Source organism: Myotis nattereri (genome assembly GCF_964212035.1).
Source record: "Myotis nattereri genome assembly, chromosome: 10".
NCBI classification, from domain to species: Eukaryota; Metazoa; Chordata; class Mammalia; order Chiroptera; family Vespertilionidae; genus Myotis; species Myotis nattereri.
This window is the reverse complement of record NC_138085.1, coordinates 38,801,769-38,826,389: the sequence shown is the minus strand read 5'-3', so window position 1 is coordinate 38,826,389 and position 24,621 is coordinate 38,801,769. Positions and strand designations below refer to the sequence as shown.

The 24,621-nt window shown below is 43.2% G+C and overlaps 1 protein-coding gene across 1 annotated transcript in view; it reads left to right on the top strand.

Annotated features, from left to right (window-relative positions):
* The window catches only part of LOC308526429 (semaphorin-4F-like), a gene marked incomplete at its 3' end in the record, with an annotated part of 29,816 nt that extends 12,730 nt beyond the window's left edge, over positions 1 to 17,086 (top strand). Inside the window, 10 exon segments of the mRNA XM_081101539.1 lie at positions 11,059 to 11,172; positions 11,274 to 11,425; positions 12,029 to 12,207; positions 12,418 to 12,565; positions 12,693 to 12,915; positions 13,055 to 13,164; positions 13,272 to 13,432; positions 16,136 to 16,194; positions 16,457 to 16,907; positions 16,909 to 17,086. Of these exon segments, the coding sequence (XP_080957665.1) occupies positions 11,059 to 11,172; positions 11,274 to 11,425; positions 12,029 to 12,207; positions 12,418 to 12,565; positions 12,693 to 12,915; positions 13,055 to 13,164; positions 13,272 to 13,432; positions 16,136 to 16,194; positions 16,457 to 16,907; positions 16,909 to 17,086 (1,775 nt within the window).
* Positions 17,087 to 24,621: the final 7,535 nt, after the last annotated feature.

Below are 24,621 nucleotides of genomic sequence, written 5' to 3'. Positions count from 1 at the left end.
CAAGTTCTAAACTTTATAGGGTTACAATTTAAAATTTTTCTTGATCTGAATAGGTGCCAGTATTTAGTTGGAACTTTCAATGTTGATCTATTATGCTGTGCTATCCTCTGTTTCGAAAACAGTGAAATAGAAATAGTGCCAACATTCGGTAGGAACTAGAACCAAAATTCCTAGTTATGAGATATAAAAATGTCCTTAAAGATAATAGAGGTATTTTAAAATAAAAAGTTTTGGTAATGAAAATATTATTAGACTATAATATTTATTAATAGAATATAATAACATTTTAAATTATAAAAATTACAATGAATGTGCATTGTAGAAAGTTGAGAAAACGTAGAAATGTTAAAGCAGAAAGTGAAAGGTTTTTTTGCAATTCTATGATTACCAGGTAACTACTATTATCTTAGACTACTTTTTCTGTGTGTGTATTTGTAATAAATTGGAATTATTATGCATATTTCACTTAGTATTGTATACTAAACATTTACTTGTTATAGAAATTAATTATTCAAAACATGATTTCTAGAGACTACATAACATTTATTCCATCATATAAATATGGCATAGCATAATTTAATAATTCCTATAAAATTATACATGCAGATTTAAAATCTATTGTTTTTATGAATAATACTGTAGGAGACATTTTTTTACATAAATTCTTCACATAAATGTCATTAATTGCATATGAGTAAACCCAAAAAGTAGACTTGCAGGGCCAAAGGGTGTAAAGATTTTTATGGTGCTCGATAGGTTTATCTAAGTTCCTTTCTATTTAGTTCAACCAACTGTGGTGAGAGGGCCTGTCTCACTGCATCCTTGTCAGTCCCAAGTGATATATATAATAAAGCATACAAACAGTGACTTCCTCCAAAGGCTAATTTGATGTATTTTTAAAAAATATATTTTATAGATTTTTTACAGAGAGGAAGGGAGAGAGATAGAGAGTTAGAAACATCGATGAGAGAGAAACATCGATCAGCTGCCTCCTGCACACTTCCTACTGGGGATGTGCCCGCAACCAAGGTATATGCCCTTGTCTGGAATCGAACCTGGGACCTTTCAATCCACAGGCCGAAGCTCTATCCACTGAGCCAAACTGGTTACGGCTTGATGTATTTTTTACTTCCATGTCTGCTAGTGAGACTGAACAACTTTTCATTCGTTTATTAGTACTTGTATTTCTTTTGGGAAAAGCTTCCAAAATCATGTCTTCAAATATGACATTTATGTATACTGCAGTTAGATAAAAGTAACAAAATGATCTCAGTGTCTGTAATTGCACTGTTCAGATTGGGAAATATTGTAAAATATTTTGACAGTAACATTCAGATTAGCCTAAAACAGGGGTGAGCGACCCCTGGCACGCATGCTAAACATGGCACACCAATAACTTTTGCTGGCACGCGAAACCCTCTCTTATAACCTTCCATTTACAATTTTTGTGAACATTTGAATGACTTAAATGTTAAATTACAAGGAACTGGTAAGACACTTGATGTGATGTTTGGTTACATAAAGGTTTTTGAAAAGAAACTGGAAGTCTTTAAGAGGGATGTGGATGGTGAGAGATTTAGATATTTCCCAAACCTCAAGAGGCACATCAAAGGCCTCCCAAAAGATGACAGAACAGACTGTCAAAGCCTTCAAAAGCTGTTTTTAAACATCATTGAGTCAACTATTGAGCAGTTCTCAAGATCTGCAAAATTCAGAGAACTGGAAAAGACAGCAAAATTCATGAGGTTTCCAGACAGCATGAAACTGGAGGAACTAAACTTACAAATGTCTTCATGGATAGACATGGCTGACTTTGAAATGCAGTTGATTGAATTTCAGAGTAGCTCAATTTGGAAGCAGAAATTTATTGACCTTAGAGTTGACTTGGAAAACATTGAAAAAAACAATTAGGAGTACCAGAGAGAAGTGTCAACAATGAACTATTGAGGACTTGGAATGCCAGTCCAGAAAATTGTTTCTGTTTACAAAACTTTGCAACAGCGTTACTCTCCATGTTTTCATCCACATGTGCTTGTGAATCTTTGTTCTCAGTGATGAATTTTGTTAAAGTCTCATAATAGGAGTAGCCTGATGGATGAAAGTAGTAGCTCGTGCATATCTCTGAAGGTCACAAAATATAAACCTGATGTAAAATCGCTGTCATCAGTGATGCAGCAGCAAAAGTCCCACTGATAATATCAAACGGAGTCATAAAGTTTTCTGTCAGACTATCAGTGTACATGTATACATTAAAAAATAAATGTATTTTTCATCATCATATACTGTATTTTTGTCACTCGAATGAATTTTATTATTTCTTCAAGGTTCTCCACATATGTACACCTTGAGAGATATCAAATAGGCATCACATGTTCTCAAAAAAATTAGGGTTGGCATGCAGAAGAATTTTGAGTCAGAGATTTTGCTGTTTTTGGCACGCAATTACAAAAAGGTTGCCCACCCCTGGCCTAAAACATCAGCAGTTCCTTCCAAATCTCCTTTGTAGTGTTTTTATCTTCTGCTCATCAATGTTGGGGCTCATTAGATTTCCATGCAGGATCCTCTTCTGTTCTCATTCTATGTGGTTATGATCTCAACCAGCCCTGTGGATTCTGTTTTCACTGCCTCCTGATGCCTCCCAGAACTTATCTGGAGCTACTGACCACACTTCCAACTACCTTCCAGACATCTCCTTTGAATGTCCCATAGGAGTCTCAAACTCAGCATGTTCCAAAGCTCATCATCTTCACTCACCTCCCCAAACCTGCTCCTTCATCAGTGTCCCCTCTGCTGAGTGCTTACCCACCCAGGTACCTAAGCTAGAGATAGCAGTCATCTCTGGTCTTCCTATCACATCCTATTAAAAAAAAAAGAGGGCGTTTTATCAGGAAGAGCAGAGGGAGGGAGCTTTGCTCTTTCTCTTTAGGAACCTGTCCTGAGTTTATATCATTTTCTTTTGGTCTCATTGCATCTTGTATCATTGTATCTGCCAAGGAATACTGCCAACGTTCCAGATGCACTGGGTGCTGCCAGCCCCCTTCTTAAATCCAGGTGTATCTGCCCCAAGACTAGCATTCACACACTGAAACAGGACAGCTATAGGGTCAGGTCAACAGAGGAAAAGGTAAATGCCACATCTCCAACTACCTAATTATGGCCTGATAATAGACTGTGTTTTTAAAGAAAATTATCTAGCTGCCCAGTCCTTAGATAAGGAAATGTAGACTATTCGGGTAGCAGCTGTTTAACCTGCAAAGCTCTGATCATGAGAAGAAAAGGAGGTGGAGGTAGGAAAGCCAGGATATGTTTAAAATCCTATTGTTTTTTAAATATATTTTTATTCATTTATAGAGAGAAAAGGAGAGGGAAAGAGGGATAGAAACATCAGTGATGAGAGAGAATCATCGAATGGCTGCTTCCTGCACGTCCCCCACTGGGGATCGAGCCCACAACCAGGGCATGTGCCCTTGACCAGAATCGAACCCTGTACTCTTCAGTTCGCAGGCCGATGTTCTATCCACTAAGCTAAGCCAGCTAGGTCTGTTAAAATTGTTTTAAAGCTAATGAATGATAATTCCTATTGTAAATCTCTAAAGGTGAGCATTTTGATAAGAAAGGGAAAACTTGAAACCCCAGGGGAGTGAAATATTCATTGCCATGACACTTACCCTAGTCTGTCAGTGTTATGTTCTAACACATCTGGGAAGCCTGTGCTCACAGGCTTACATCTGGGCAGGTAGAGAGGTGGATCGACTTTCAGAAATAATTGTGATTCTTCATCTTTTGCAACTTTCAATCTTTTTTTTTTTGTATTACCAAAATGAAAATATCTCCATTTTTTGTATTATAAAATTAAATGATGCTAACTATAAAAACCATTCAGTGAATACAAGAAGTATATAGGAGAAAATGAAAATCACTTATAATTTCATTAGTCAGAAACAAACTTCATTAACACTGTAGAGCTATAGCTCCTTCAACAATCTTTTCTACATCTGCAGACATGTATACATATCTTTAAACGTCGGGTTGAATTGTACCCAGTGTTTTGTTCTAACCAGCTTTTTCCCTAAACTCAACACTGGGCATCTTTCTCTTTTGCACATCATCTTTTGCCAGTAGCAGATGTATATTTTAATGTCTACTGACTTGACCTATTCAGTAATAATCCACCAAAAACTGCACATTCAGGAATATTTTATTATATGGATAGTACAACAAAATATTTGGAAGTGAGACTATCCTGGAGAATCTAGGACATGGGGTGATCCTGTGTCCTCTGTAGATTTTTGCCCTCATCAACTGATGGTCGCTATGCTTTCTCTGTGTTTGAAAGACTGTTGCAAGTTCCTTGGTACACCTGAAACCCTGCTATTTCCTCCCAAAGTGTCTGATCCCTTTTGTAGTCCCTTAGTGTCAGTGATCCTCTGCTATTCCATCCTGAGTGTGATCCTCAGCAATCTAGGATCCAGAGTTCCTGAGTACCCTTGATGATCTCTTAGAAAGTTTTGAACCCTTTATCTTTATCTATCCTTGGGTCCTTGCATGGTTAACAGAGGTCCTTTACTGTTTGCAGAATACTCATGATTGTCTACACACATGTACCCCAAACCATGCTGCCAACATATTTATAACTGTCTCCAGAACATCTCCCTCCATTCTCAGGTTATCCATGACACAACTTCTACCAGACTTTTGGTTTTAGAGTGTTTTATTTACAACACTCTTAGGGAAATTTTCATTCCAATTTTGACTTCTTTATCAACTTTTATTTCCCCTTGGAAATACAGAGGACTGGCTTATTTGCTGCTCCATTTGGTGCCAGGACTTGTGCCCCAAACCTGGTTACTCCCTCCTGAAACTACTGCAAGGACATAAATCCATTTTATAATCCCTCCACCTCAGGCCACAATTGAAGCACATGGCTCCTTGAGAGTTCATAAGGAGCTATCCCCAACATGTATTGAATGCCAGCCTTGGGCCAGGCCCTACCTGGGCTCTGTGTTTATCTCATTTAAGCCTCAGCGCTGCTCTGAGGAACCTGAGGCTTAGGAAGGTTAATTTACCCAAGATCATACTACCAGTAAGCATTCAGGGTTTAAACTCAAAACTCCCTGGCTCCAACATGCTTAGATTCTTATCACAAACACAAATCACAAGAGAGAGTATAGTCTCTCCTACCTTTCCTCCACTGTTTCTAACCCTCGACTGTTGCCCTCTGAGGGCTCCTTACTCTGTTTTGCTCTGCATAACTTTTTAAAAATAGTGGTTATCTTTCTGGTGCCTGTGGCATGCAGCTTTGCGCTGTCATGACTGTTTTCCCTCTAGTGGCTCTACTCTAAAGCTACTCTAAGTGGGTGAGCCCTATGCTCCTGCTGGGGTTTCTGTGCACCGACTTCTGGCACACCAGCCTCTCTTGCTTCTTCATCCTCTCTGACTTGATCTTCTGAGTTGCCTTCAGTAGCTTCTCCTCTTAGAGGGTGATATCCTAGGGCTCTCTTCTCGCTTTTCCTGTCTAAGACATTAACATTATGAGTTAAGCATGACTCCCAGTTAGCCAGTCGTGGCCCTGTTGCCTGACTCCTTCTGTTGGATTGCCTTCCAATATCTCTGACCAGATTTCCTGAAGGTTCTTCAACCTTAGCATGTCCAACAATTAAGCTCACTTCTTTTCCAGCCACCTCCTTTATGGGTCTTCTCCTGTCATTTCCTGGGTCATAATATCACCATCTACTATCATCTATTTTCTAAGCAGGAAACCTTAGAGATACACTTTATCCCATTCTTTCACACCTCATATTCCATTCATTTTCTTTTTTTTTTCTGCATGTCAGCCACTGTTTTATTTTTATTTATTTTTTTGATATTCATTTATTTTTACTTTTATTTTTTTGTTGTTTTATTGCTTAAAGTATTACAAAGAGTATTACATATGTCTCCTTTTTTCCCTGCCCATCACTATCCCTTGTCCTCCCCCACCCCCCAGTGTCTTATGTCCATTGGTTATGCTTATACGCATGCATACAAGTCCTTCGGTTGATCTCTTAACACCCCCCACCCCAGTCCTTTCCCCCAACCCTCCCCGGCCTTCCCGCTGTAGTTGGACAGTTTATTCAAGGCAGATCTGCCTCTGTATCTAGTTTTGTTCATAAGTTTATAATGGTCTTTATTATCCATAAATGAGTGAGATCATGTGGTATTTTTCCTTCATTGACTGGCTTATTTCACTTAGCATAATGCTCTCCAGTTCCATGCATGCCGTTGCAAATGGTAAGAGTTCCTTCTTTTTTACAGCAGCATAGTATTCCATCATGTTGATGTACCACAGATTTCTAATCCATTCATCTACTGATGGGCACTTAGGCTGTTTCCAGATCTTAGCTATGGTGAATTGTGATGCTATGAACATAGGGGTGCATATATCCTTTCTGATTGGTGTTTCTGGTTTCTTGGGATATATTCCTAGAAGTGGGATTATTGGGTCAAATGGGAGTTCCATTTTTAGTTTTTTGAGGAAACTCCATACTGTCTTCCATAGTGGCTGCACCAGTCTGCATTCCCACCAGCAGTGCACAAGTGTTCCTTTTTCTCCACATCCTCTCCAGCACTTGTTGTTTGATGATTTGTTGATGATAGCCAGTCTGACAGGTGTGAGATGGTACCTCATTGTTGTTTTGATTTGCATCTCTCGGATGATTAGTGACTTTGAGCATGTTTTCATATGTCTCTTGGCTTTCTGAATGTCCTCTTTTGAAAGGTGTCTATTTAGATCCTTTGCCCATTTTTTGATTGGATTGTTTATCTTCCTTTTGTTAAGTTGTATGAGTTCCCTATAAATGTTGGAGATTAAACCATTATCAGTGATAACATTGGCAAATATGTTCTGCCATGCAGTGGGCTTTCTTGTTGTTTTGTTGATGGTTTCTTTTGCTGTGCAGAAGCTTTTTATTTTGATGTAGTCCCATTTGTTTATTTTCTCTTTAGTTTCCAATGCCCTAGGAGCTGTATCAGTGAAGAAATTGCTTCGGCGTATGTCTGAGATTTTGTTGCCTTTGGATTCTTTTAGTATTTTTATGGTTTCCCATCGTATATTTAAGTCCTTTATCCATTTTGAGTTTATTTTTGTGTATGGTGTAAGTTGGTGGTCTAGTTTTATTTTCTTGCATGTATCTGTCCAATTTTCCCAACACCATTTATTGAAGAGACTATCTTAACTCCATTGTATGTTTTTGCCTCCTTTGTCAAATATTAATTGAGCATATTGGTTCGGGCCGATTTCTGGGCTCTCTATTCTATTCAATTGATCTATATGTCTGTTCTTGTGCCAGTACCAGGCAGTTTTGAGAACAGTGGCTTTGTAATTCAGCTTGATATCTGGTATTGTGATCCCACCTGCTTTGTTCTTTTCTCAGGATCGCTGCAACTATTCGGGTCTTTTTTTATTCCAGATGAATTTTTGGAGAGCTCATTCTAGGTCTGTGAAATATGCCGTTGGTATTTTAATTGGAAGTGTGTTGAATTTATAGTTTGCTTTGAGTAGTATGGACATTTTAATGATGTTGATTCTACCAATCCAAGAACATGGTATGTTCTTTTATCTGTTTATATCTTCCTCTATCTCTTTTTTCAATGTCCTGTAGTTTTCTGGGTAGAGGTCTTTTACCTCTTTAGTTAAGTTTATTCCTAGGTAGCTTAATTTTTTTGGTGCAATGGTAAATGGGATTGTTTTTTAATCTCTCTTTCTGTAAGTTCAATATTCGTGTATAGAAATGCCATAGATTTCTTGGCATTAATTTTGTATCCTGCTACATTGCCAAATTCATTTATTAAGTCGAATAGTTTTTTGATGGAGTCTTTAGGGTTTTGTATGTATGATAGCATGTCATCTGCAAATAAGGACAGTTTTACTTATTCTTTTCCAATTTGGATGCCTTTTATTTCTTCTTCTTGTCTAATTGCAATGGCTAATACTTCCAGTACTATGTCGAACAGGAGTGGTGAGAGTGGGCATCCCTGTCTTGTTCCTGTTTTTAGGGAAAATGGTGTTAGTTTTTGTCCATTGAGTATGATGTTGGCTGTGGGTTTGTCATATATGGCTTTCATTATGTTGAGGTATGATCCTTCTATTCCCACCTTCCTGAGAATTTTTATCAAAAATAGGTGTTGAATTTCGTCAAACGCTTTTTCTGCATCAATTGATATGACTATGTGGTTTTTTTTCTTTCAATTTGTTTATGTGATGTATCACGTTTATTGATTTGCGGATATTTTACCATCCTTGCATCCCTGGGATAAATCCAACTTGGTCATGGTGTATGATCTTTCTGATGTACTGCTGGATCCGATTTGCTAAGATTTTGTTGAAGATTTTGGCATCTATGTTTATGAGGGATATTGGCCTGTAATTCTCTTTCATTGTGTTGTCTTTACCTGGTTTTGGTATTTGGGTGATGCTGGCTTCAAAGAATGATCTTGGAAGTGTTCCTTCCTCTTGAATTTTTTTTAATATATTTTTTATTGATTAAGATATTACATATGTGTCCTTATCCCCACGTTGCCCTCTACCCCTCCACCCGCCACTCATACCCTCACCCCCCCACACCCCCCCCCCCCCGTTGTCCGTGTCCATTGGTTAGTCCTATATGCTTGCATATAAGTCCTTTGGTTGATCTTTCCCCATTACCCCCACCCTCCCCTACCTTCCCTCCAAGGCCCGGCAGTCCAATCAATGCCTCTCCGTCTCTGGATCAGTCCTTGTTCATCAGTTTATGTTGTTCATTATATTCCACAAATGAGTGAGATCATGTGGTATTTATCCGCTCTTCAGTTCCATTCATGCTGTGACAAATGGTAAGAGTTCCTTTTTCTTCTTCCTCTTCTTAAAGAATACCTTTCAGCATTTCATATAATGCTGGTTTGGTGGTGATGAACTCCTTTAGCTTTTTCTTATCTGTGAAGCTCTTTATCTGACCTTCCATTCTGAATGATAGCTTTGCTGGATAAAGTAATCTTGGTTGTAGGTTCTTGGTATTCATCACTTTGAATATTTCTTGCCACTCTCTTCTGGCTTGCATGGTTTCTGTTGAGAAATCAGCTGACAGTCATATGGGTACTCCCTTGTAGGTAACTGACTGTCTTTCTCTTGCTGCTTTTAAGATTCTCTCTTTGTCTTTTGCTCTTGGCATTTTAATTATGATGTGTCTTGGTGTGGTCCTCTTTGGATTCCTTTTGTTTGGGGTTCTCTGCGCTTCCTGGACTTGTAAGTCTATTTCTTTGACCAGGTACGGGAAGTTTTCTGTCATTATTTCTTCAAATAGGTTTTCAATATCTTGCCCTCTCTCTTCTTCTGGTACTCCTATAATTCTGATGTTGGTACGCTTGAAGTTTTCCCAGAGGCTCCTTACACTATCATCATATTTTTGGAATCTTTTTTCTTTTTTCTTTTTCGGTTGGGTCTTTTTTGTTTCTTTGTATTTCAAATCTTTGACTTGATTCTTGGGATCCTCTTGTCTGCTGTTGGATCTCTGTATATTATTCTTTATTTCAGTCAGTGTATGCTTAATTTCTAGTTGGTCTTTTTTCATATCCTCCAGGGTCTCACTAAATTTATCGGCTGTTTCCAGAAAATTCTTGAAAAACCTTATAAACGTGGTTTTGATTTCTATATCCAGTCGTTTGCTTTCCTCCATTTCTGTCATTTGTAACCTGTTTCTTTGTCTCTGCATTTTTTATGCTTCCCTGTGTTGTTAGAGTGGTTTTGTGTGCTAGGTGTCCTATAGGGCCCAGTGGCTCAGCCTCCACAGTTACCTGAGAGGGACACTCTTGGTGCACGCCCTTGTGGGCTTTTTGCACAGTCTTGTTGTAGTTATGCCTTGATTGTTGTAGGTATCACTGGGAGGAATTGACCTCCAGGCCAATTGGCAGTGAGAATCAGCTGTGTATGCAGTGGGAGAACTTCTGTGCTGAAGACATCCTTCTGGGGCAAGACTTGCTTCAGTGGGGTTTTGGTGCTCACTGAGTCTGCCCCCTGAGTGTGTCCCTTATGGATCTGAGGAGTTGTAATCTGGATGGTCCCACTCTGACCGCTGGGTACACTGGCTCTAAGAAGGTGCTAATTTAGTCTCTGCCTGAGGTTACCCACAGGAGCTACGAAAAGATCTGCAGATTCCCCTTCCTTTTTTGGAGTTTGGAGGTGCCCAGATGAGGCCCAGCTGTGAAGCAATGCAAGCTGCTGTGGGGCCTTGGGCCTTCTCTTGGAAGTTCTGGGTCTGTCAGGCCCAGCTGTAATTTGTTAGGTAATTTTCAGGTTGCAAAGGGCTAGGGCATTCATATGCAAAAGCCTCTGCTGCAGCCTGGGTGGGGCGGGGTCTCAAGGAATCAACAGGGTGGAGCAAGCAGCTATGGCAGATCCTCAGCCCTGCCCTAAGGGGCCTAGCATCTCAGTGTCTTGGTAATTTAATTGCTGCAATCACCTCTGAGGGAAAGCCGCCCTCGAGAGTTCTGCCTGCTGCCAGACAGTCCAGTTTCTCCCCGTATGAGTCCTGGGTCCCCAGAGACTTCCTGGAACCAGAGTTCAGAGCAGTCTGGAGCTTGTGACTCCCTCCCGATTCAAAAAGACAGCCGCATCCTCAGGTAACAGCCCCTTTCCGCACGCGTGCGTGCTCGCATGCGCACGCACTTGCTCTCGAGCCTCTGTACCTTTGCACTTCCGCAGCTCCTGACTCTCAGTGTGCTTTTCTCTTTCCTTCTAGTTGTAGAATTTCCACTCAGCCACCCTTCCTGTAGTTCTGGATAATGTCCGTTTTGTCTTTTTGTTGTATTTGTGAAGTTGTTGTAGGAGGCAGCAATTTCGGTGTTTACCTATGCCGCCATCTTGGTTTCTCCCATCCAGGATGATTTTAAATGAGGGGATCCTTTCCTTTGCTTAGCAGTGCCCTGTACTTAATGGGCCTTCAGCCCCTGAGGCTTCCTGCCCCTGCTTTATCCCTGCTCTGCCTGTGACCCCTTTTGCTTCCTTCAACAGGTCTCACAGCTCATCTCCTCCCTGTCTCCCTGCAGGGGGGGTTCTCTATGCTGCCACTGTGAGAAACTTCCTGGGGACAGAGTCGATTATCTCCCGGACTGTGGGCCCTGCTGAGGATTGGATTATGACAGAGGAATACTGGTTTGAAGGTGGGGAGAGGAAGAGGGGTACTGTGGGGACAGAGAGGGTGGGTGGAGGCTGGGTGGCCCCACACTGAGTCTGTGGGATCTGAGGCCACAGGTCTCCCCAGATCCAGCCTTTGTCGCTGCCATGGCCTTGAGGCCAGCTGAGTGGGGGGATGAAGATGGAGACAAGGAAATCTACTTCTTCTTTACGGAGACTTCTCAAGCCTTTGACTCAAACGAGCACCTTGAAGTTCCTCGTGTGGCCCGTGTGTGTGCGGTGAGACTCTGATCCCAGCTGTCTGTCTGTTGTCTCCTGCTCTGCCTGGCATCTGTCTTTTCTTCTCTGGGTCTCCGTCTTTACATTTCTCCTCTGTCTCCATTTTCCCTGTCTTGACTTATTTTCTGGGAGCTTAAAGAGTATGGGGAAAGGGCTCTAGCTCCAACTCCATGACTACCCTTGTGACAGTATACCTAGGAGGTGTAGAGGTGAAAGGTGGGAATTGTGGACAGACCTGGGTTCCAGACCCTGTTCCACTACTTCCTGCCTCTGTGATTTGGGGCAGGTTCTTTAGCATCCTTATAGATGAGGATATTGGTAATGCCTAGCTTTAAGGGTTGTTTTGAGGCCTAAATGGGATAATGTATGTAAAGCACATAGTATAGTACTTCGTAAGTACAACAATGAACTTAGTCCCCGTCATTTGACCCTATCTACCCATGTATCATTTCCTACTGCTAACTCTGTCTGTATCTCTACATTGAATTTTTATGCGTCTGTCTCTCCATCTGTCTTTGTCTGGGGTAAACTTGTATTGGTTTCTACATTCTCGCTATAATGTTTGTCTTCTAAAGAGAAACGCCCATGCTCTTGTCACCCCAGGGGGACCTTGGGGGCCGGAGGATCCTGCAGAAGAGGTGGACGACCTTTCTGAGGGCTGACCTGCGGTGTCCAGGGTCTGTAAATGGCCGGGCCTCTAGTGTCCTGCAGGACATGGCTATTCTTCGACCTGAGACTGGAGTGGAGGGTCCCCTCTTTTATGGCATCTTTTTCTCCCAGTGGTGAGGGGGTCCTGGTGTGGAGGAGAATTACAGGGTGGGAGATACATGGGGCTGGCACCTTTCAGTGCTGTTTCTTCCAGAGGGGGTGGCTTCTCCCAGGATCCGGCTGCATGGCCCCTATGCATTTCTTATGAGTCATCTCATTTGACAAGGCGTGAGTTGTTCCCTAATGCTCTTCAGATATCTGGCTCCAACCTGTGTCTCTTCCAGGGAGGAGGCTTCCATCTCGGCTGTCTGTGCCTTCCGACCACAAGACATTCGGACAGTGCTTAATGGTCCCTTCAGAGAGCTGAAAGATGTCTGCAACAGGGGACAGCCTGTCATGGAGAGTGATGTACCCCAGCCCAGACCTGGAGAGGTAAGGGGTCTGGGGCTGCTCTTTACCCCATGGCAGAATCGCCTCATTAGAGCAAGAGCCCAAGTAAGCATCGCGGATAATTCCGGGCCCCTGGGAAACGTTGTCACCTATCCTGTGTTTTCCCTAGTGCATCGCTAATAACACGAAATACCAGCAGTTTAACTCATCACTCTTCCTGCCTGACCGTGTGCTCACCTTCATCCGGGATCACCCCCTCATGTACAGGCCAGTGCTTCCAGCTGATGGCCACTCCCTGCTGGTCACTACAGATACAGTCTATCTCAGAGTTGTGGCCCACAGGGTGGCCAGCCTGTCAGGGAAAGAGTATGATGTGCTCTACCTGGGGACAGGTATGTTTAGGAGCCAAGTACATTGCCCATCCCATGCACACATGTTCTTGTCAAAGAGAGGGTTGTATACTTACAGGTTTGAGAGTCCCAGGCACAGGTACAGTGTGTCATTATGTCGTGCCCTCTGCCTGCTTCCTAGAGGATGGACACCTCCACAGAGCTGTGCGGATTGGAGCCAAGCTCAGCGTCCTTGAGGATCTGGCCTTATTCCCAGAGCCACAACCAGTTGAGAATTTGAAATTGTGTCAAGTGAGTCATAGATTTTGAGGAGTCTGGTGGGGAGACATCTGAGCTAGCTTCTGACCCAGAAGTCTGGGAGATGCAGCATAGTCCTCTTTTTTACTCACTTTCTCTAGAGCTGGCTCCTGGTTGGCTCCCATACTGAGGTAATACAAGTTAACACAACCAACTGTGGACGTCTCCAGAGCTGCTCAGAGTGCATCCTGGCCCAAGACCCTGTCTGTGCCTGGAGCTTCCGGCTATTTGCGTGTGTGTCCCATGCTGGCGAGCATGGAGGGTGAGTGTGGCTGCCCTGGCCTCTTGCCTGCTGTCACAGAGCTCTGACCTCTCCATATATCTGCCTGTTTCTGATCTGTTCATGCTGCCATGTGTGTTTCTTTTAGTGTCACTGTGTTGTCAGTCCCTACTAACTCATCTGTTTGTCCATCATGCGGCCTTATCCATGTTCCTGCCACTTTGCTGGCCTTGCCCCGGACCGTGTGACTGACTTTCATGTTGCCATACACTGCTCAGTGTCCATGTTATAAGAGCTCCTAGAAGTGTTTCCGCAGCTGCCCACTCCCTCCTTCCTGCCTTGAAATACTCTTTCCTGTTGCCTCTGCATTCTCCCAGTTTTCCTCCGTGTCTCACCAGCCGTCTCCCTTTACTCATTCCTTTCCATGCATTTTCTGAATTTTGATATTTCTCACGGTTCAGTCTATCATTTTACACGTCTACACACTCTCTAGGTGATATTCTTCCCATTATTTTCAACGCCAACTGAGTGTTGTTGACAACTACAGGTGTATCTGTAGTTGAGCTACACAATTTCTTATCCAACTGCCTACTTGGATGCTTTATAAACTGCAGAAATTTAGCAGGTCTTAGCATGCACTGTTGTTTTCTCGTTCTTTCACATGGTTCTCTGAAGGGACCTCTGTGAATCCAGTTGCTCAAGCTGGAAATTGCCCACACTATATTGCAATTGGTACTGACTCTAGCTCCATGTGTTATATCCTCTGTCCACAGCAACTTCTCTTTTTCTCTACTGCTATCACCCTTGTCCTAGCCATCATCATTTCTTAATTGCATTACCCCAATAACCTCCAAATTGGTCTTGTTTTGTCCATTTGGGGATCCCATCATCCATTTTCCACTCAACAGTTGACTTAAAATCATGTGCCACATTGAAGCATATCCCTAACATTATATTCATCTACAATATTTAATTATATATGTGTATCAGGTAAGAACTCTCTTAAATTTCAAACATTCAAAAACTATATAGTATAATGAATTTCCATGTATCTATCACTCAGCATCAACATCCACCAACTGACCAGTCTTGCTTGATCACTATCTTCACTCACTCCCAATTGTTTAAAGAAAATCTTAAACATCATATTGCTTCATCCCTAAATCTTTCTGTGTTTATCTCTAACACAGAAAGGCTTTTAAAAAATGTAACCATATTATCATTATCATACTGCAAACTCACTTTCGTAATGTCATCAACTATCTAATCAATGTCTGATTTTCCCAATTGCATATACTTAAAGATAGTTTGCTTAAGTCAGGATCAAAATAATGTCCATCAGTTGTAATTGATTGATATGTTTCTTAAGTCTCTTAATCTTTAGTTGAGATTCCTTTCAAATGACTAATTTTTAATTGATTGCTTGGAAGGTATTTTTTCAGACTGACTTCATGAATTCCTATTTTGAAGCCCAGTTAATTTACTGTATATTTATGCATATTACTAAATCCCAATCTTACAAATATTTTAGAAGTAAAAGTACTTGTTTTTCGGGAATTGATTTTGGTTAAGAACTTTGATCTGGTATTTTAGTTTCTCTTGGGAGAACTTTGACACATCTCACATGAAAACAAGTACTTTATTCTTTCCTTTATTGTTTTAGTATTCATTGAAATAAGAATTTAATTGGTGTTGGATATCCTGTGTACTGGAGCCTTGGGGTCTCCTCCACATATATATGTATGTGTGTGTAGGATGTGGGGTGTACATACATGCCAGTATACTTATTAGTAATGTGAGAAATGACAAGCTGGTACTTCTGTACACTCTACCCTTCATAACTCAATTCATATAAGGGAGAAAACATAGACCATGAAGTTCCTGTGGCTATAGCCACACCTATGGCCTTCCCATGTTCCCCACTGTCAGCTAGACTAAGCAAACTTGGTTTTACCCAGAGACTTTGACATATTCATACTAGTCTCAGAGCTTATTTCAGGGGCTCCAATTCATGTTGAAGGAATTCACACTCAAATGGAATCTACTTTTGGTTGAAGCTTTGTGTGTTCCACCTGGTCTTCACTGACAGCCCAATAAAGGTCTCCCTGGCCTCCCTCCCTCCCTCTGGTAGTGGTGCCAGGAAGTTCAGAGTGAGCAGCCTGTCTTGCTGTCCTTCTGTCAGACACAGCCCATTGAAATCCTGAAAGTACCAAGATTGTATGATTTGTAACAGATCTTTTAGAGGCCAGTAGGTACCAACAGTTGTTGACGAAACAGTTCCTATATAGAGATGAGCAGCATTATGAAACAAAGTCATCTCACTGACCCTCTCAGAATTTTGATTAACTTTCCTAGAGAAGTCCTCACTTTCTTTTAACAGAAAAAAAGAAAACCCAGACCACCATGTAGTTTTAATATTTTTTTCCAGAGAAATCTTATGGTGTGGACAGTCAGCCATATTTCTTTTAAGGTTCCAATGTTTTTTTAAAGCACACCACCAAACATCCAACAGACCTAGGGCAGATTTAATTTTCTATGGTCTGCTAGAACGTATGTAGAATTTGACATGTTAATCGTCATGAGGAGTATTGGGGGAAATTTCAATGATGAGAATGTTGACTGATAATTCCAGGAGTGATTAATGAGATGATGGGAGATATAATGAGTGAGTGAATATTCTGTGGTACTGAGGAGTATAGAAGGGAATATTGACACTGGATTTATCAAATATTCTCTTCTTTGTAGGCTGGTCCAAGACATAGAGTCAGCGGATGTCTCTTCTTTGTGTCCTAAAGAGCCTGGAGGTCTGTCTGGCTTAGGGAAATGTGGGTGGAGTTGGGTGGAAAGAGGCTAGAAAGTTGTCCATTTTGGACCCACTTTGAAAGTTGGATCCTGGAAGCTATGGTAGCCAGTGACCTGGGCCTTACCGTTTTGGGGGATCTCCTTTTAGCTTTGCCCCCATGGTTCCTTCTCAAATCTGATATTCCTCTATGTTTCTCTTCATCAGCCTTCCACCCCCCGAACTATAGTCTCACTCTTTTTTATGCCTTTGCTGTTTCTCTGCAGAACACCCAGTAGTGTTTGAAGTTCTTGTGGCTACAGCTGCACGTGTGGTCTTGCCATGTTCCCCAAACTCAGCCTGGGCATCCTGTGTGTGGCACCAGCCCAGTGGAGTGACTGCTTTTACCCCCAGAAAGGAAGGGCTTGAGGTGGTGGTAACCCCAGGGGCCATGGGTGCTTATTCTTGTGAATGTCAGGAGGGAGGGGCTGCCCGCGTGGTAGCGGCTTATAGCTTGGTATGGGGCAGCCAATTGATCCCCTGGAGACGGTCCCTCACTATGGGGACTGGACTGGGTGGCTTCTTACTGGGGGTTCTTGCAGCATCCCTGTCTCTCTTCCTGATTTGTCGATATCAGCAGCAACAGCGACAGAGGGAACTTCTGGCTAGAAACAAGGTGGGCTTGGACCCGGGGGCGCCACCATCTGGGACCACAAGCTATATCCAGGATCCTCCCTCTCTCTCCTGAAGATGAGCGGCTGCCTCTGGCTGTAGGCAAGAGGGGCAGAGGCTTTGGTGGCTTACCTCCACCTTTTCTGCTTGATCCTTGCCCGAGCCAGGCCCATAATCGGTTTACTGGGGCTCCTCCGGCCACATGTGATGAAACACCAATCCAGGGCTGGGCAAGTGACCACTAGTGCATGACTGGCCACTGGAATGGAGTGACCATTGAGATGTTGAGGTCACTGGGCCTGGAAAACCATCATGGCTCTGAGTTCTCTTTGGCCTTTGAGTGATCACTTGACTTCAGTGTCAGCCCTCTCTGGACCTAGATGGGTTCCAGGCCAGGCCTTTGTCTGTGTCCTGATTCCTGATTCCCATGAGAGATCAGAACTTCTCTCTGCAGTGAATCAGGGCTTTTCCCACCCTTGCTCTCTGAACCCTGGTGACCCTTTCAGTCCTGGCCCATGATTTTGGGCCCATAAATTTGGGGAGGGGCATAGGACATAGCTATGACTTTGCCTTCTGGTTGGACCCTGGCCAGAAGGAGGAGCTAAGGAGGTGCTTGGAAGCTAATGTGCACTGAGTCCTTGGAGTGGTTTTGCTGATTCTTCCAGTTAGTCTAATTCTCTGTGGAGTTTGCATGATCCCCTTCCACCCCGCTTTTCCTTCTTCCATGAAAGAGCATGTATGTATATGAGTGTTTATAGGACACCTGCCAAATGTGCGTGAATGATGGGGCCGTTGCTCAGGTGTATTCATTGGGGTAAGGAGGGGTAAGGTTGGGTGGGGGAGTGATTGCAGAACTTTAGACCCTATAGCCAGTGAAGGAATGGCTTTCTAGAAGGAAATAAACAACTGCCGCACTCCCCCAATCACTTCTCACCACCCTTCTCTTGAGTTGAGAAACACTCCCAAAGAGGCCTTCTGGGTGGGAAGGGTAGCAGTACATGTGACCCCATATTTCTGTTTGTTTTTGCCTCCTGGCTGCTACCACTGCCATGCACAGCTGCTCTCTTTCTCTGGCTGGAGTGCAGGCTGGACCCCCTTTCCTTGGCTCCCATTAAAAATAAATTTCACAACATTCTAAATATTAGGGAACAACAAAAGGGGAACAGTCAGGAAATACAAGCAGTGTAAAGATAAGTTTGTATCAGTGACTTTACTCAGGTTGACACCCTTGCCCTAAAGCAGTTAGTTCTCCAGTGGGGGTCCATGGACTCCCTGAAATCATATGCAAAATGTTGTCTGTATATGTGTGTCTGTGTTTTTCTGGGGCGTTAGGGGGCAACGTTTTATGGCTTTCATCAGATTCTCAAGGCCTTAACAAAGTTAAAGGACCACTGCCCCCAAGTCATGATTCCATTGGCCAAACTGAGATGGTGCCAGTTGGCAGCAGCTCTCTGCCTCGGCCCACCTGCTCTGTGGCCAACCCCTGGACTTGCAGCTCCTGGATGCCGTCTCATTTCTCCAGACCCTGGAAGCTGAGCTCTGTGCATATTTGAAGACACTATCAACTCTCACTAAACTTAAAGACTTCTTCCTGCTTCATGGCTCGCACTTGCTTTAGGCTTCTCCTGCTCGGTTCTGGTCTTGGCCTGTAAATGTGCCTCATTCATCCCTGGTGGGAGAACTCCCCTCACCCCCTTAGATCTCCAATGAATGATCCAGCCCTTCCCAGTTGAAGTTTTCAGCTCTACTTTCCTTGGCGGCAGCCTGTGAATTACCCAAAAGAGTCCCCTTGGGTTTGGACTTTTCAGTGGCTATGCCCTAATAAGTGTATGATCTTCAACAAGTAATCTAACCTAGGAACATTGGTTTACTCATCTGTAGAGTGGGGATAATAATACCTACCTCAAAGTTGCTACAAGGATTAAATGAGAACATGTAAACAATAAAGCACTATCTATACCAGTAGAGGTGGTTGTCTAAAAATTGTAGTATTCCGCCATAATCATATAGCTTAACCAAATGGTAACCATGACACATGTATCACTTTAAGTTTCATTTGGTGGAAGACGCCTCACACAGATGTCATCTCTGGCCAGATCTTAGCAGCCAGTGTATAAGGCCCATGGGAGACAGGGCCTGTGGTTTATTGTAATCCTCAGATGTCTGACCCTAGTGACCTTATTAGTCCTTCTCTGTGGGAATGGAGGAAGGTGTGTGTTCTTGTGTTTGTCCTCATTTTACTCTCTCAAGGTTATGTGTTAATTCCATTTGAGGGAGGAAAGGAGATGGGGAGATGTCAGAGGGGCCTGGGGTCTCTGAGGAGGGGAGGAGAAAAGTTTTCCAAGGGTGGGAGGAGGGGAGGAATTCAAACATATCAAACTCATGATGCAGCCCGCCGGCCACGAGTTTGACAGCTTGGATGAAATCATGGTGGATTTGAGCATTCAGTTTTTGAGCAGTGGTTCTGGTTTGAGGAAAATGGGATGAGGAATGTAGGAAAAATGAGGAATGATTGGAATAGACATGAAGTGAGGAAAATCACCTCTTAGTTGGAAAGTTCAAGCCCCAAGAGTGAGTGAGAGCTCAGGAATTAAAGCCAGCCCCTAGAGAAATAGTATGAGCAATAGCATTATCCTTGGGGTGTGGGAAGGGAAGAGAGCTGAAGGAGCGCGCAGGATTCCTACAGGGACAATTGTGAGGATTCTGGCAGCCAGAGACCTGGCTGGCTTCACACGGTAAAGAAGGGTGAAGACAGGACTTGTGCCTTACTTCCTGGCCCTCACTCTTAAATACCCCTCTGTTTTTGGCTCTGGTCCCTGATCCCTAAACTGATACCCTCTGCTTGTCACTCCTATCATTGTCTGCTGCTACCCACGTCGCCTTACTGAAAATAGAGCCAGAAAGAGATGCTCATTATTGGTTCGTATGAGCCATGGTAGCTCTAGCACAGCACTGGCCTAACCCAACAGGAGGCCAACTCACATTTTTTCCCTGGAGACCCCCAGTCCCTCCCTTTCCCCAGACTTCTATGGTGGCCTCAATGATGGCGGGAAACGTCCTTTTGGTATCTACTGGGTCCTGACTGTCCTGGCTACTCTGCTTCTGTCAGAGGGGAGGCAGTCATGACTGCAACAAACCATACGCAGGTCCTGCCTGTCTCAAGGATGTAGTGATAAGACTTGCCTTTTTTGGTTGTAGCAGAGGCAAAGTTGGAATTTTGAAAGATTGTTTTTATCAACTAGAGGAAAAACTAGCAATGAAAGTACAAGAAATCTTTCTGCAGTTTTTAAATTTTCCCTGGGACGCCCCAGGACAGGCCTCTCTGTGACGTGGCAACTTGTGTGACCAGTAGACAACAGGTGTGGTTCCAGACAGGTTCATCTCGACTGATGTGAAACACCAGGTCCTGGTTGAGGTGGGGAACGGCAAACAATAGGGAAGGGTCTAGTTTCCTGAGGAGGTTAGATCGGGCCAGGGGTTCAGGTTAAGAGGGCTGCTCCAGGCCCTGTGGAGAAATAACTGGGGTTTAGGGCTACAGATGCATCTTGGCCCTGCCCACTGGAGGGTGTGGCACTCCTCATTTATGACAGAGTTCGCACTCCGAGACTTGGCAGTGCTGGACCACAAGCTAAAGGCTTTCACCACCTGCAGCTGGAACCATGATTGGGGCAGGAAGAGTCAGCAACTGATGCTGGATCCAAAGACCAACATCTCACCCTCAGGTTCAAGCAAGTCCTTTGAGTTGAGGCTGGCAATAAAGTTCTTCCAGGACTGAGGTTCACACTAGGCACTCTCTGAGGGGTAAGTGTTGAGGAAGCTCGTTAGCTCTCTCTGGTGAGAGGCTGAGGCAGAGAGCTCCTGGGGAAAGCTCTGGCCTGCATAGGCATACGTTGTATCTGTCAAGTGAGGGGCTCCAATTAGCCTCAGATGGAGTTCCTAGAATTCTCGCCTGCAAGCCCAGGAATGCAAACAGTCAACACACATTTTTGGTATTCTCCTTTCAAGACATGCTTACTCACGTATGATAGGTAAGCTCCTATTCCTTCCTCTATAAGAAGCGAGGAGGCAGAAGTGGCCCTTGCCTGAGGTGAGAGTGGGGATGGCTGTTTTAGTCTTTGAGTGACGTAGACCTATGCTCTTTCCACGCTGTTTCTCCAGAAGTGGCACAAGCTCTGTGGAATGGAGGGGTGGATGCTAGAGACAGTCAGGGCCTTGTGGATGAGGGGGAAGAGTCTTTAGTGTGAAAGGATGGAGCTGCCTGCCCATTGGCTGAGTGGTTCGGAGAATGAGCTTCTCAGCAGCAGCAGTCAGCGGACCCAGACTCTTCTGTCCTTGCTGGGAGCCACACGAGTCCCATGAATTCATATTCAATTCTAGGGAGAAAGATGGCCACCATCAATATGCCTGAGATAAAATATTTTCCTTCTGAAGTGACTGGGAGTTCAGGTTAAATTGATTCACAGAAATAATGTAATGTTTTTTTGGTCTCTATGAGTTTGTAGAGAAATATTCATGTCTGATGTAACTAATATCAGCATTTCTAAAATTAACTGAGTCTGGATGTCTGCATTATGAACTGGCCTATAGACTGAGGGAACAGAATTAGCTGTAGAAGGGTAGAGTTGAATGGCTTCTTCTAAAGTGAAGAAGCCATTTCTCCTAAGGTAGCTTCTCCCAACACATAGCCACCAAATTAATATTTTATCACACTCAAAACCTATAGCCTCTGCCCTAACCAGTTTGGCTCAGTGGATAGAGCATTGGCCTGCAGACTCAAGGGTCCCAGGTTCAATTCCATTCAAGGGTATGTACCTTGGTTGCGGGCACATCCCCAGTGGGAAGGGTGCAGGAGGCATCTGGTGGATGTTTCTCTCTCATCGATGTTTCTAACTCTCTATCCCTCTCCCTTCCTCTCTGTAAAAAATAAATATATTAAAAAACAAACAAACAAAACCTTTAGCCTCTCAGATTTACTGGATTTAGGCAATTTGTCTGTGATTTCATCATCCTTTATATTAAAAGCCTAATATGGTAAGTATCTGGTCATCAGGTTGGCTGTTCAACCAATCAAAGCATAATATGCTAATGATATGCTAAGGCCACTCAACCACTTGCTATGATGTGCACTAACCACCAGGGGGAAGATGCTCTTACCAGTAGGTGAGCTTGCTGCTGGGGTCCAGCCAGTCAGGACTGAGCGAGATGGGCCGGACATTCCCTGGAGCCCTCCTGCAGTTCCCCCCTGGCTTGCCAAACTCTCGCTTCCCCGATTGTGCACTGGTGGGGTCCCTCACCCTGGCCTACACCCTCTTGCAATGTGGGACCCCTAGGGAGATTTCGGAGAGCTGGTTTGGCCCGATCCCGCAGGCCAGGCTGAGGGACCCCACTGGTGCATGAATTTGTGCACTGGGCCTCTAGTAATACTATAAGTCATCATAGATTGTGATCACCTTGCAATTCCCAGGTGTCCTAGTTGACAAACCAAAGTGTCTGCAGCCCTGGCATTCTCCCACCTCACAGGACACCCGCATCTACTAAGGACACACTGGGATGTGATGGACTGAGAAAAAACAAGATCACTCCATAATCATGTCTGCACACAGACAAAGCAGGAACATCGTCCAAACCACAAAAATGACCAGGCATCCACCTGTCCTGGCTGGAGGAGTGGCTGCTGCTGCTTTACCAATCCTTCACCTGCTCCAGTCGTCCCACTGTCTGGATGAGACTTACTAAGACACCCAGTAGTAGAATTACCCCACTTCCTGGCAAAACCCCACCCAGAGCAAAGCCCTGCTTCCTTAGAGCCTCCTGCAAACACCTAGTGCAAGCCCTAGGTTCCTTCTAATAGCCTCTTCCTGAAACGTCCCACAGTTCCCCATGAGTTTGTAATATATATTTTCATAGTCATAAAATGTATGGAATAGTACACACAGAATGTTAGCAATGGTTATCCCTGACGAATAATTTTTATCTGTTATAAACTATATTTTTATTCATTTCAGAGAGGAGGGGAGAAGGAGAGAGAAAAATAGAAACATTGATGATGAGAGAGAATCATTGATTGGCTGCCTCTTGCAGACCCCACACTGGGATCAAGTCTGCAACCTGGGCATGTGCCCTGACTGGGAATTGAATGAGGGACCTCCTGGTTCATAGGGAGATGCTCAACAACTGAGCTGCATCAGCTGGGCAATTTTTACCTTTAAAAAAACCACAATATGCATAGAGAGAGAGAGGAGAAGAAATGAAAAGAAAATAAAGAAGAAGAATGAACTGTGAGTGATGATGACATTCTCTGGGTTATTGGCTCTAAACTATGTGCTGATAGTGATTTTATTGGACGATATTTATTTTCTACAATTAATTTGCATTACATTTTAACATGAAGAAAAAGTTATTTTTAAATGTGTGAAAATCATGACTTTTCCACGGAAAATACTCTGACTGCTTTTAATTTTTATTTTTGCAATGACATCTTGTGCCTGACTAAAATTGTATATAAGTCATGGCTGGTTTGAAGACTTCTGATTTTCCAGGTCAGTTGCAGTACAGTGCAATAGGTGTCACTCATTCCCTGAGAATGGCATATTGCTACTGCTGGCTGGAAGCCCTCTCTGAGCTGTGCCCAATTCTAGATCAATTACCTGTCTGCAAGATATACCTAATGTCTAATCTTTGAGTTATGCACTTGTACTTGTAATTTTACATAGTACTTGTAATTATAAGTGCTATGTACTTGTAACTTTCCTTCCTCTTGTAATTTTAACCCAATTTAGATAAGAAGAATTATCACTACAGTAAAACACACATTCCTTTTATAGGCAGAGTTTTCACATAGCCACCCTATCTTCAAAGTAATCTTTTGAAGTACTTCAGGCAGGTATATGTACTTCATTTTACAGAGGAGAAAAATGGAGTTAAATAGAAAACTGAAGTTATTAATAGTTTGTTGGTCCAGTTTTTTTTTTTCCCTTCTTTGGTTAGTTCTATGCAATAAAACAATACTATATGCGCTTTAAGTATATTGGTATACAAATATATCAACAGTAAAAATACATTTGGATTAGTTTCTGAGAAATGCCATTCAAATGATGAGAGCTGACCCGTGCTGCTTGTGCAGTGTGGTTGTGCGAAAGCTTCTGATGGATGCATGGCAAAAAGGAGCCCTCCTCACCGGGACAAGGTAGGCAGTCTTCAGATGTCTGGGACTTCTTTGAAAACACCTGGCAATCTTGGGGAGCATGCTGAAAGGGACCCATGTTCATATGTGAGGTGGGGTTACATTAAAAGCATCAGTTATTGTACTCCGAGGTATATCAGACACACAGGGCTGTTTGCTTCTCCCCTCTGAGGTCTCACACTTTTCAAGTTCCTACATGGGGTCATTCTCAGAATCTCACTTCCTGATGCTTGCCTTGTAGATGCTGCTTTCCTTTTTTCTTGTTTGCTCTTCCTCAAATGTTATGGAGTTAGAAAGCAAATGACCAAGATGAGCCTGACAGGGAGCTGGTTTTGGAGAGATGAGGAATGACTATACCAATCTTTTAAAAGTCTTTGATAATCAAGGCCAGCCTTGATCTCAGTCTACTGAGTCACCCTGAGACTTGGTTGCTCAGGACTGAATGTACCACATATAGCCAGGCAATGTTTCTACAATGAGATGGGCAACGTCAGATGTAGGTTCAGACACAAAATTGTTGCCAACAGGAATGAGGTCGCAGAATGAGGTCAACCAGCCATTTGAGGTACAGTGTGAGACCCTCAAGAGGGGCACAGA